At 40.1% G+C, this 12,395-nt stretch overlaps 1 protein-coding gene across 1 annotated transcript in view; it reads right to left on the reverse strand.

The window, feature by feature from the left end:
* Positions 1–1,199: 1,199 nt before the first annotated feature.
* The window catches only part of arhgef28a (Rho guanine nucleotide exchange factor (GEF) 28a), a 50,687-nt gene continuing 39,491 nt past the window's right edge, over positions 1,200–12,395 (reverse strand). The window contains exons 35-36 of the mRNA XM_086152998.1: positions 10,232–10,520; positions 1,200–3,100 (exon numbers count right to left, since the gene is read on the reverse strand). Of these exons, the coding sequence (XP_086009124.1) occupies positions 2,925–3,100; positions 10,232–10,520 (465 nt within the window). The 3' untranslated portion in view covers positions 1,200–2,924. The remainder of the gene's footprint in view (positions 3,101–10,231; positions 10,521–12,395) is intronic.

Consider the following 12,395-nt stretch of genomic DNA (forward strand, 5'->3'; position numbering starts at 1 on the left):
ACTTTTTGCATGTGAAATAAGAAAAAAGGCTCCAGTGTTGGGGTTGGCTGTTACTAGATTCACCGTTTTCTAACACTACATCAAGAATTTGAAATTGTTTCACTATAAATGTGTTTGTAAAATGTCACAGTGATAAGATAATTCATAGATAATTCATTTCTGTCAAATGATTTTGTGAATCTGGTTGTGCGTGTCTTGCTGGATCACTGTGTTGTATTAATGTATGTAATGTAGCCGCTTTTCAAACAAAATCTGTAGAAGTTGAACTTTGTCAGGTTTGAATTTCAGCTACCATTCTTGCAATTGTTGACCAGATATTGCATGACTGAAAGAACATATGAAAAAGATGCTCACAGTGCTTTATCTAACTGTATCAAATAAACATGACAGCTTGTACAGGGTAGGCTATTCTTTTCAAACTTTGTTTAAATTGAATTTTGGAGTTGTGCTGTCAAGAGAGTAGGATGCTATCAGGACAACTTCACGCCTGAAGATCAATGTTCCATTTAGCAGTTCAAACAAACATGCTATAAGATTTCCCAAATATTGTTACCTATAAGGACTGAAAATAACTGGCTTGGAAAAAGATTAAATGCTTTGTGCCTAGCAGCTGATAAGGGGGTCTTGTGTAAAATGCAGCAAATCTATGGCGAATAGAATTAGCTTAGTGAGTGTTTGGGTTGGAGCAGAGACCCTGTTGATCCCAGACATCTGCTGTTTTGTCTAAATGAGGATGAGCGGCAGTAAGACACAGTTGGGCATACGCAATGCATTACTGCAATTAGGGAAAGCAGGGACCTCTAATTGAGGTGTCTATTTTTACTTTTACCCCACACAGATGTTTACGAATCCTTTATAACCCCATAAAAGTCATGTGTAATCATTTTAAAGAAATGTGATGGCCACCAATCTAATAACACGGCTGTTTGCAGCACAGCATATTGCATTCATTCATCCGGCGTGTTTTTGTGTTTGCATTTCAGAGGCACAGTCGGAGAGTGAAATCATTGACATTCATGCACCTGGTCGACCACCTGTCACTCCTGGCAATCGGGTGAGGCACGCAGCCGCACATCTGCTTTGACTGAGACACCGCACACTCGGGCCAGTTGCACAAATAGACAGTGAAACGATGCATCCGGGTTTAACATTGTGTTTGTATTTTGCAATGGCGCCCAAAGAACCATACGACAGTGTTTCAACAAAAGTCATTTATGAATACATTGAATATATAATGAATATATATAACACATTCCACCACAAGAACAATATATACATGATATATACAACCCTGTAAACAGAAAAAAAATGTATAACCTTTTATGGCAATAAATAAATAAAAGCAAATTCTGCACTTAAATGAAATCAATACTGCCGATGCCTTCTTGATAAATTCAAAAGGAAAAACAATAGTTTGTGGTAAAACGTAATTGAACACCTACAGCACAAGTTGCCACTTGCAGCTCTTTAATGGAGCAACAGCCAAAAGGAGATCGCATGCACATTTACTCTTTCAGTTATGTTCTCTCAGGAAGGATGACATTATTGAGCCACCTCACAGAGGATGACAGGTTCATAATAAAGTCAGTTATAGTAAAAGAGAACATGATGACGGTCGGTGGCTTTTCAGGCTAGATTAAGACTCATACTGAGCTAACTGCTCAAGTCAGCATGTAAGCATCAGCGACTTGAAAAAAAAGTATTGCAAGGAAGGTTTTTTCTTTTCAGTTGAAAGATAAATTCCTTGCACTGACATATAATCTTCGATCATTTAGTGGCGAAGCCACAAAAGAATGACAATAGGTAAAGCATTTTTGGACTGCCAATTTGAGGGGAATACTGTGTCTTTGTTAAGATATAAATATATATATATTTCTCTATAATTTTTCAGCACAAATCTTATCCAAAAATTGAACTTCTGTGCCTGAACAGGGTGTAACAACTTCACATTCTTTATTCTTTGAGAGCTGAAAACAATAGCACGGAACCCATATTATTAAAGGTATATACACAGTTTATAGAAAATGTTCTGACAAAGGATCCAGATTTGAGTTTAGACAAGAGGGGTGGAGTGACATTGTCAGCCCCGGTGTTTTCCTGTCCTTGTTTATCTTTCCGCATCACAATGCCCTTGTATACTCTGTAGGAAGAGTTTTGCTAAAAAGATTATTTCATGCCCTTGCAATTGGATTTCACATCCCAATTCGGATGCGTGCGCGATTGGATTTCACACGTCATGGTTCTGACATTTCTGTGATTGCTTTTCATGTGTCACTGAGCTGTGATACAAATTGACATATTGGCAAAGCTGCCATGTCCAAATGCACTTCGGCGGGTCCCAAACACTAGATAAGCAAAATAAATTACAGTCATAGGATGAAAAATTCGGGACTGACATCGCCACGCCAGATCTTTCCATTGTTCCTCATGTAATACCCAGCGTGTAAATAAACAGTCTGTTTGACCAATAAAAGAGGGGCGGTTTACAACAGCTGCATCCTGATGTTTTAGTAAAATTGGGACACTTTTTCCCTCCCTGGATGGGATATATGAGATCGGGGGGGAGAAAAAGGAGAGAAAGTGAGGTTCTAGGAACCCAATGAAGGCAGCACATAAATACTTTGACAGCTGAAAATAAAGACACATTGAGCAATGCGGTGCCTTGAGCTAAGGTGCATGACACAATCGAGGTCAAGTATGAAATAACCTCAATACCTTTATCTCAGTTTCTTGGGTCTGTTTCCAGTAACTCTCCACGCTACACACAAAAACATCACAAAACATCTCTTAAACACAAACCAACAAAAAGTAGAGAAGGACATTTTATACAGAGAAATGCTTTTTAAAGAAGTCACTGTTTCGATGTTTCACACATCTTCTGGATCTCCAAATGCTTGATTTTTGGGAATGACATTTAGCCGCATTCAGAGGTACACAATGGTTTCCTCTCTCCCCTCCTCCCCGCCACTGTCAGTCTCCAAGGAAACAAGCGCTCTGAGGTCCAGCTGAGGGTCACTGGGATGTGGGAGTGCCGCATATGGGTCAGCTCCACTTGCTGCTGAAAACCAGTCCTTTCCAGTGAAGCTTGGACTGTTCAGATCTGATCGGGGACAAAAAAAAGGAGAGAAAACACCATTAGGAAGTTCAAAATGTAGAGCTCATCTCAGAGAGTAATGATGACGCACAAATCCAAATCTTAATTTAACATTTACTTCCCCGCTGATAAATAATCACCAGGAAGCAATCTGTACCCACTTGTTTAATGAGCTCCGTCTAATTGTTCAGCCCTTGCATCCACCCATTTACTGCATGCAGATCAACTCAAGCTGCTGGAGTTCTGTCTTGCACCGGATCATCACTTATTTTCATAATGGCGCAGCAGGGGGCGACTGTTTGCATTGCCCATCTGTTTGGCCATATTCAATGTAAACAAAATGATTTTAATTGAGTGGTTTGTTGCGAACATATGGTCTTTCAGTGAAATTCGATTGTTTTGATTGTACGGTGTAACATAATGTAATTGTAGTCAGGCATGGCCACACCAAATCTGAGAAAATAGGTGTCATAGACCTTGAAAAATTGTTGTAAGGAGTCAAACGACAAATAATTCTCTAATTTTAAAGTAAACATAGGATATTACACTGTATCCACTTTGGCACTGGCACTTCCAGGAATGTCTGATGCATTATCTTTTAGACACAAGATATCTTCATTGAACAGTATGATTATCTTGTGTGAACAAATCAGAAAATATTAGCTTTCTGGGCCGTGAGGATTGAGAGGTAACCTATAGCTCAGGGGAATAAAACAATAGAAGAATGGTGCGTCAGAAAGCTGTTGTTCCGTAACATTCTCCCTTGGGGACCTTCAGCCTCCTTTCTCACATGGGGGTAATAACCAGGATATTCCAGAAGTTTAGAAAGACGTATGGTGTGTTATGTGTCTTGATGGAGAAAACAATGAATTTGCAAATTAATATTTCATACTTTATACCTTAAATTTTACTCACAATGTGAACATTTGAAATGCTGATGCAAACCAAAATATTCACAAATACTTCTGGAATTCAACAATACTCAAAAAAAGGTAGAATATGGGGTTAGTACTATGACCAATCCATGGTATCTGATTTGTACTGCAGGGCTTCCTTCAGTTTAGTAAACCCAAGAAAGACTAGGAACTGATAGGATTTTATTGCACTCAACTTCATTATCAGTTCTGTTTATTGGTCTAATTCACTATTGATTCTATTATTGATCACTAATGGATTTTTTTGTGTGGAGGAAAGTAGGATCACACATATTTGACCTCAAAAGATTAGAACCGCATTCATTTTCATTTGGATTGTCGTAGGGAAGGATAAAATCTGCAGACCCTGTGTAGTGATTCTATTATTACAACATATGCTTTTGGTCATGGATCTATTGCTCGAGTAGGAAGCACTGGCAGCCAAGCAGAGCATGTTACAAAAAAACAAGGGAGTTCATTGCATCGCTGTTGTTTCCAGCCACAGTGAACATCTGACACACATTACAGCTAGCAGGAATTTTTCTTTGTGAAATGAAGCCCCGCTTTTCTTCCTCACCACTGTGAACATCAGGGAGGCATGAAGAGTGTCATGTCAGTAGGAGTCACACCCATCACTGTACATTTTCAATTGCAAAACTAACCTGCAAAGACATTCAGAAATTTCCGAAATATCTTGAAATATCCTTTGCTGCAGTCATAGTATGTTATTTTACGCGCTTTAAAAAAGGTTGAGACAAAATTACTGGAACAAGAAATAATAGGATTTCAACCAGGAGGGGCACGCAGAGATTCTGCTGAGTTTTAAGGAAAATTCAGTTTTAAACTAGACAATAATTAATACTTCAATAATCCCCATGGGGAAATTCGTTCTCTGTAATGAGCCCATCATAGAGGAACCATGAGCAGTAGGCTCATGGGAATCAAACCAGGAATGTTCGGCTCAAAAGACGGTTGTTCTACCTCCTGTGCCACGCCGCCCCAAAATGGCTTACGTCTTTAAAACCAGTGCATGTTCAGAAGAATTCGGAGTTCCTGAAACACACTTTTGGTCAAAATATCTAATATTCTGATGCTGAATGGTGAATTACGAAAACAGTCACTAACCCATAAAAGCTCCAAATATTAGCACAGAAAAAGTAGGTGAAGGGCATTTTCCTTTATCTTTCATTTTTTTCAATAGTACAAACTGTTGGTTGTTATTTTGTTTAATATTTTATGAAGCATCAAATTGTTTTGTATGTCATTATCAATAAAACCACCATAATAATTCAGACATGGGATTATGAGGAATCTAAAAGAAATGTTTTTGATTCCAATATCCCAAAGCAGCTATTAAGATATAAATTTTCAATCCTGTTAACATCTTCCTTGCGTTCAATAACATATTTGTGTTGAATCTTTTAGTCATGTTTACACAACAGTGCTGTTTTTTTTTTTTTCATCATCGCTATATAATCAATTGGTATATATACATTTCAATCTACTGGTTGATTTACAGTCCAGTTGCTGGATTATTATTAAGAATCTTAATTTTCGGCACTGTAATGAATCTGTTGTTCACCATTGGAAGCAGAAGCAAAATAGATTTCAGTTTGATTGTTGTTTGTCTCATTCTATGCTATTTTAAATATTAACAAAGCAAAAATTAAAAATCAGCAATAGAATTCAAGTGAATCACTCTAAAATACTTCAACCACGGAATTCTTGAAAATTGTTCTACATTAAGTGGGCTGTCGCTGCATTGCTTAAACAGCTATTTCTCAAGGACTAAGTGCACTTGAACTAAACAGATGTTGCCATTCTGATCTGCTAAAAATATGCAGGAGTGCGCAGGATGGACTCTCACTAAACTATAGCCATAATCACTGTGGATAAAGATGGCACACAGGGTATTTATGCACCTAAGTGATGTGTCTTCAATGGTTCTTAAAACCAGAAGAATGTCTGCAGCACAGTGATGGAACGCTGCGTATTATGCCCTTTCCTAAAAATGTGTCTTTTCGAGATTATTGCCATGCATCACTGTGACTGGCACAGCTGTTTTGGAGCCACAGTATGAGACCATTAAAATCACTGACTGAGAGTGTTGAGAATGTCATTAATCAGGACTCCATCTCTTCGAACGTCGACCTCACCCGGCCCTTTCTGCCCTTTACGCTGCTGCACCTTCAGAGACCAAAATAGTCAATGCACTTTGCTCTCCTGCAAAATAAATATGGCCGGCAGAATGAAAACAAAGATATTTCAGCAATTAATCATTCCCCATCCCCCAATTTAAACATGCCACTTTCATCATTATCTTCGTCAACACAATGAATCATTCCAGTTGGAACTCAATGACATCTGTCTCCTCCCAGGTGACGGATGATGTAAAGGGATGAGGAAAAGAGTGGACAGGATGCAAGGGGAGTTGAATAAACAATTCTTGGAGAAATAGAACAGTCATAGCGTTGATTTGCTTCCAATGGGGCCTTCTGAGGGCACAAACTATTATACTCGGGCAAGCTACATGAATAATACCCTGATAATAGAGGGTGTTCCTTTTGAGAATCAATAACTATAACTTAAGATCATCTACAAGAGAACGGGTGGTGTCTAGAGGGAAGTGTGCCTGTTGCTGTCTTACATTAGTGTGGCTGGTAGGCGCTGTCTAACATTTGGGCAGGTGTGCTGTCATGGTAACAGATGGCGTGAACTATAAATTGCCTCATTGTGTCCCTGTGGGGAAGTGCCTCCGCTTGATTAATTATATAAGAGTCTGTTAGAGTAGCTGTGTTATGTGCCAGGGGCTGGTGAGAGAGTCCAGTCACATGACTAGATTTCAGTCATTCTTGACATCAACTGATACAAGACTTGACATCGACACAAGATGAGTGATTTGACAGGGCTAGATTTAAAGACCACATTTTTTCTGAATAATAAGAAGTTAAAGTTGACATTGAATATATATGTAAATTCTTGTGACTGCCCTATCACAACAACCATCTTTATCCATTGCAAAAAAAAGCCAAAAATGCTTGTGAATCTGCCTTTCAATGTAAGACAGTCATAAGAAAGCTGACATTCACAGCCCATATCTGAATAGGTGACTTCTTCCTCATCTGATTTCAGATTTCCATTGGAATTCTCAGGAGCAGCAGGCCAAATAAGGACAGGGACATAACTGGCTTGTCTAACAATCGGCCAGAGTTGCAGAAGGCAGGATGTAGCACTGGGACTTGGAAGAATGTAAACAGTCCGGAAAACATGTTTTCTATCAGCTGGAGCTTTAAGTGCAGCAAGCATTTCCTCTTCTGAGCAGCTATTGTCCTGTCCTGACACATACGCCGCAACCTGAGATAAGATGATGCGATTGGCTTGGTATTTACAAAAAAAATTGAAATATCAAGTTTTCAAGATTATTCTGATTACCAGGCTATAATGTCCAGGGTACAATGAAAACTCTGATAAAAATTCTTATTAGTGGTAAACAACTATGAAGAGCCATTTTGTCCATGCGTACTTGACTCCCTATTTTGTTCTTGCAATTTTTTTACATAGCAAAACATTGTGCCATAATCACTTGTTAATCCTCTAGTCATAGCAAAAACATTGAAAAGTAAATGCTTTTACAGGCACTTTGTGTAAGTAGCTGGGGACAGTCTGTCCCAAATGAGTCACCGGACTGTGAAGAGGATGTGACTCAACATTGAGCCCGACTGATGTCTCAAGTCATGATCCCGCTGGCGAGGGGAATTCAGCTTGACTCCTTCTATCTCTTGCTCTTGGTTCGTGACATAAAGCTGGATGAAAGTTGGAATTGAAATCAGCCAGCAAGCCATGGGCTTTGCCTTCCAGCTCATGATAAGTGAGTCTTTCTCGTTTCACGCAACCTAAAATGAACACTTTCAAGTCTTCTGCCCCTGTGGATTTGGTTAAATTACACCTTAAACGCTACGCATTTTGAAGTAAAAACTTCAAAATGAACACCTGAATGACGAATGATTATCTCAAAAATAAGCAAAGTAATTATTCAGATTATTTAGCTCTACTTTGACGTGGATGCTTTGTCAAGAGGTTTGCTTCCCACAGATTGCTTTGTACATGAGTGTGTGCTTTAATCCACAAACTGAAAATATGCAACCGCCCTGTCTCCTTACAGCTCGGGCTGCCCGCAAAGCTCTCGTCCTATTGTGTGTCTGTGTGAGCTTGAGAGTGTGAGAGAGAGAAAAACCTGATACAGCTCATCAGAGGAGACCGAAAAAAAATTCCATCAAACTCGTTCTCCAAGATTACGCTGCGTTTAGACAAATTACGGAGACTCGTGCTATGAAAATGGGTGTGTATGTGCATGTGTGTGAGTGTGTATGAGGAAACGTATTCACACATTCAGGTTAGGATAGACGGCGATCATATCTTGATCCATGTGAAGCGAGAGCGACATTTGCATTTGAAAGAAATTCCTTTTCACATATAAAACGCCTGTACCACCGTGTGTCGGGCTGCAGGCTTTTCACATCGGAGACTGCACTTAACATGAAAAATGACTCCTGAGATTGGCTTCTGCGTCACAGAAACGATATGGAGACTGCAGGATTTCATTCATTCTAACAGTATTTAATCACAGACCCTCATGACGCCTGTTGAGAAAGCATGGAATTGAATGTCAAATGGATCACACCCTTCATCGCAGCCCCCGCACACCTCAGGCTTGTTAACAAGTGACTCGGATTTCACCAGGGCTTGTGTGTGTGCTTGTGTGCTCAATAGGTAAGGTTAATAGGAAAGGTTAATAAGGTGATCAATGAGGATGAGATTATGCCGCCTGCTAAAGTGTAGCAGGTAAACACGCATCGTAAGCTGCTGTAACACAAGAGACGAAATGAGACCACATGTAACCTGCCCCCCCACCTCCATTTCTCACCCCATTAGAAACGAGCCGTACGCCAACGGATTAGGCATGTCAAGAATGAAGCCGACGCCTCCCGAATGAAATGCAGATTAATACGTGCATGCACCTCCCTTTCCGCTGTTCCTTCCCCGTTCAACTGATGTGATGACAAGTCACGCTGTAATGAGTTCTGTAAAGATTTTCCAAGATCGATGTCCCAATCAGTCAGCCATTGCCTGTGAACGGTGATTCACATGCTGTTGTCTGCCCTGCCACTCGATAGATAGAGAAACAATTGATTTTCTTTTCCTTTGGCAGGGGAGGGCCCCTGATCACTGCAGCAGGTGGAGGTGGAGGTGCAGGAGGGGGTGGGGGTCTCTTTGTCAGGAGACACTGATTAACTGAGGGGAAGGACAGACAAGGCCTCACCAGGGATACAGCCTTGAGAGCGAGTGTGTGTACAGTTAGCTCTCACACGCATAAGGTAGAGGGTTTATTTACATTCTCACAGGTAGTAAATTTCTCATTTGTGTTGAGCAATATGACTACAGAGCATCGCTGTTCAAAATGAGAGGTCCTTGAGTGGGCTAATGGGACATTAAAAACAAAGGTTCGCTATTATTCATAATCTTGTTTTTTTTTCCCAGAATATAAAGAAATGATCGAAGATATTTTGCATAAATGGTTGTTTTCAAGTCTTGCACATGTCAAAGGCAACATGTCACCTTTTAGTTCATGCCAAACTCAGAGCTTCAGCAGTCAGTTGCAGCAAACTGAAATGCTAGGTCAGGGCATCTGGTGAATTCGGTAAAGGTGAAACTCTTTTTCTCAAGTAATCTTTTGATCTTGTCTGTGTGATTTGTGTCCCTCACGGGAGAGGTCTGTAACCTCGACTTTTTCTGGGATCAATGTTTTATACAGTTGGCTGGACCTAGATGTGGTCTGGGTTTAACACCACAAGTCTCAAAAAATGATTGTGCAGTAGCTCCTGAAAGGTTTCAGAAATTATATCAAGACGATAGAGAACAGATTTCAGTATTCGGCTGCAGATCGTGAGCATATATTTTTAAAACTGATTTATCTTCCTTTTATTATATAAAATTACTTCGCAATCCAGCGTACAACAATTTCTCTTTAGTTGTGAACATGATTATGTTTTCTCTAAATCATGTTCCTCTCTTATAGATATAGAGGATTTTTTCACTTTATTTTCATGAAATTTTTGGTTGTTTTTTTTTCGATAAGAAGTCGGACACACCCTCTATGCGATTCAAGACATTTTCTATTTTAGTCCACTTATGATGTACAGTACAAAAAATTTACACTTCTTACCGCTGGGTGAGTGTTCCGTCCCAACATGACTTCCTGTGGGGGCATAGATGCAACCCCCCTCGATCATACAACCCAGAGATTCTGCATCAGGATGAAGGGATGTCTTGGACAAGTGAGGCTGTCTGCTGTTGGATCTTGCTAGCAGGGTGTTGAGACAGTTGTGCGTGCTGGGATCGTTCTCTTTGTGGTGGATGTGTCTGTTGTTGATACTGGTGCTGGAAAACGCCGCCTCATTTACAAATACTGAGCCGTTACCAGCGTGATCTCTGGACAGACCTGGCACAGAGTCCTGCGGCAAAGAGGTAAAAGTCACGGTCAAATGAAGCAGCAGAGCTGAATGATGAAAGTAAGGCACATTGCGAATATAAATTTGGAGGATAATGATATTCCTGCCAGGACGAGAGCCCCCCAAAGCAAGAAAAGTTAATGCCGTAACGCACCTGCGAGACACACTAGGGCTTGTTTAAAATTTAAATAATACAACAGTAATGAATACTTTAAAGGGCTTTGTAATTAGAGTACATTTAAAGGTACATTCAAAGGCATTGAAATTCTATTATCCCGCATTGGAATTTCTGATAATTCTCTGACATTTCAGCTTTCAGCCCCACGCAGTGCGAGCGAATGGGAGGTCATTTTTATCACGGATGAAGCCGTGTTCAGATTTTATGATCATTTACACCTATGAAAATGGTTTCCGGGGAGTTCTGTTAAATTACTGAAATATTTCATTTCAACAAAGCACAAGGTGATAATTAAACTGCATCCATTTACTGCATAACCAAATTCCGGGCTTTGGTATGCTATTTGCTTGCATAATCTTTGGGACCCATTGGTAGATAAAAATGAAGCATCCTCAAAGAAATTTACAAAAAACAAGCTGAAGACAAGAGCAAGCACACAGAAATTTCAGCTACCCTTTAATTGCCTGTTTTATGGGGGTCTGGACCCACTAATTTATCAGCGTATGATAACACCCTCCCATATAGTTATCTGTAAACAAATTGCCCAGGTCCCAATGTTGAGACCCTGAGCAATTTGTTTGCATCCAAATCTGCTATGCAAAGATCACAGATACGGAATTTTTCAACCGTGGAGCAATAAAACTGATTCGCCCTCCAGAGGAAACCACAAAACATTTGTCATTTGGGGTTTCCTGTCCCTTTAATGTATGTGAAAGTTGTTTTTTGCTCCAGCATGCTCCATGCATCAGCCCCTCCTCCGATCCTTTACTCCCCTGTCTTCATCCCTGCATCAACATGGCCTTTCTTTAGCTGAGCTGAAGTCCTACAGCTAATTAGAGCGGAGCTGAGATCGGGTGGAGGTGCACGTCATTCAATCTCTCCTGACCTCTTGACTCAATGCCTCTGGCTTAAACATCCTCCATTGCCTTTAACCAGTGACGTGCGGTGAGGTTCATGGCTGGTGAGGCACTGATGTCATCACCGCACGTCTCTTCCTCATATTTGAACGGTAAATTTGAATTTTTTTTAGCGATTTTGAAAAAAAAAAACTAAAAATGGTGAAGCGATGTGGAAAATAACTTTATAGTGCAAATCACTGAATAAATATAACCATTTAATTTATTTTTTCATTGTGCATTTTTTTCTCTCCGTGATGACAGGTGAGGCCCGGCCTCTCCTGCCTCTACTGACTGAACGTCACTGCCTTTAACAGACTGCAGGCATTCATGAAACCCTTTGAGTTACTTTCAATGTTAATAAACATATATTTGAAAAGCCCATTAAGGTGCACGATTATGTACTAAATAATTTTGTAACACGGCTCTACTGATCTGTCTGAAAATAACATTATTTCAGTCCATATTTCAACAGTTGCACATGCTGTCCAGAGCAGCACGACACCATCTCCAGGAGATGTATGAGCTGTATTAGTTTCAACAGTGCTCCCTTTCCCTGTGAGGTACTTTGAGACGTGAGACAGTACACTCTTTATCCTACATGCCTTCCGGCTGCAGGTGACAATTCACCCTAATGCTTTTTCAAACAAAGTCCCAATAATTTAGGACCTTTCTGTCACGACTGCTTGGTTTCTTGGGCTGTGCACCTCAGGTTTTAATAATTTTCCCTGAGCATTTATTTGCAACAGTTTAATTATCATCAATCATTAAGATGTTTATTGGTGAGCGGAGCTGCAGGAACAC

Source organism: Fistularia commersonii, chromosome 9, assembly GCF_037954325.1.
Source record: "Fistularia commersonii isolate RoL2024-O1a breed Wild chromosome 9, RoL_Fcom_v1.0, whole genome shotgun sequence".
NCBI lineage: Eukaryota > Metazoa > Chordata > Actinopteri > Syngnathiformes > Fistulariidae > Fistularia > Fistularia commersonii.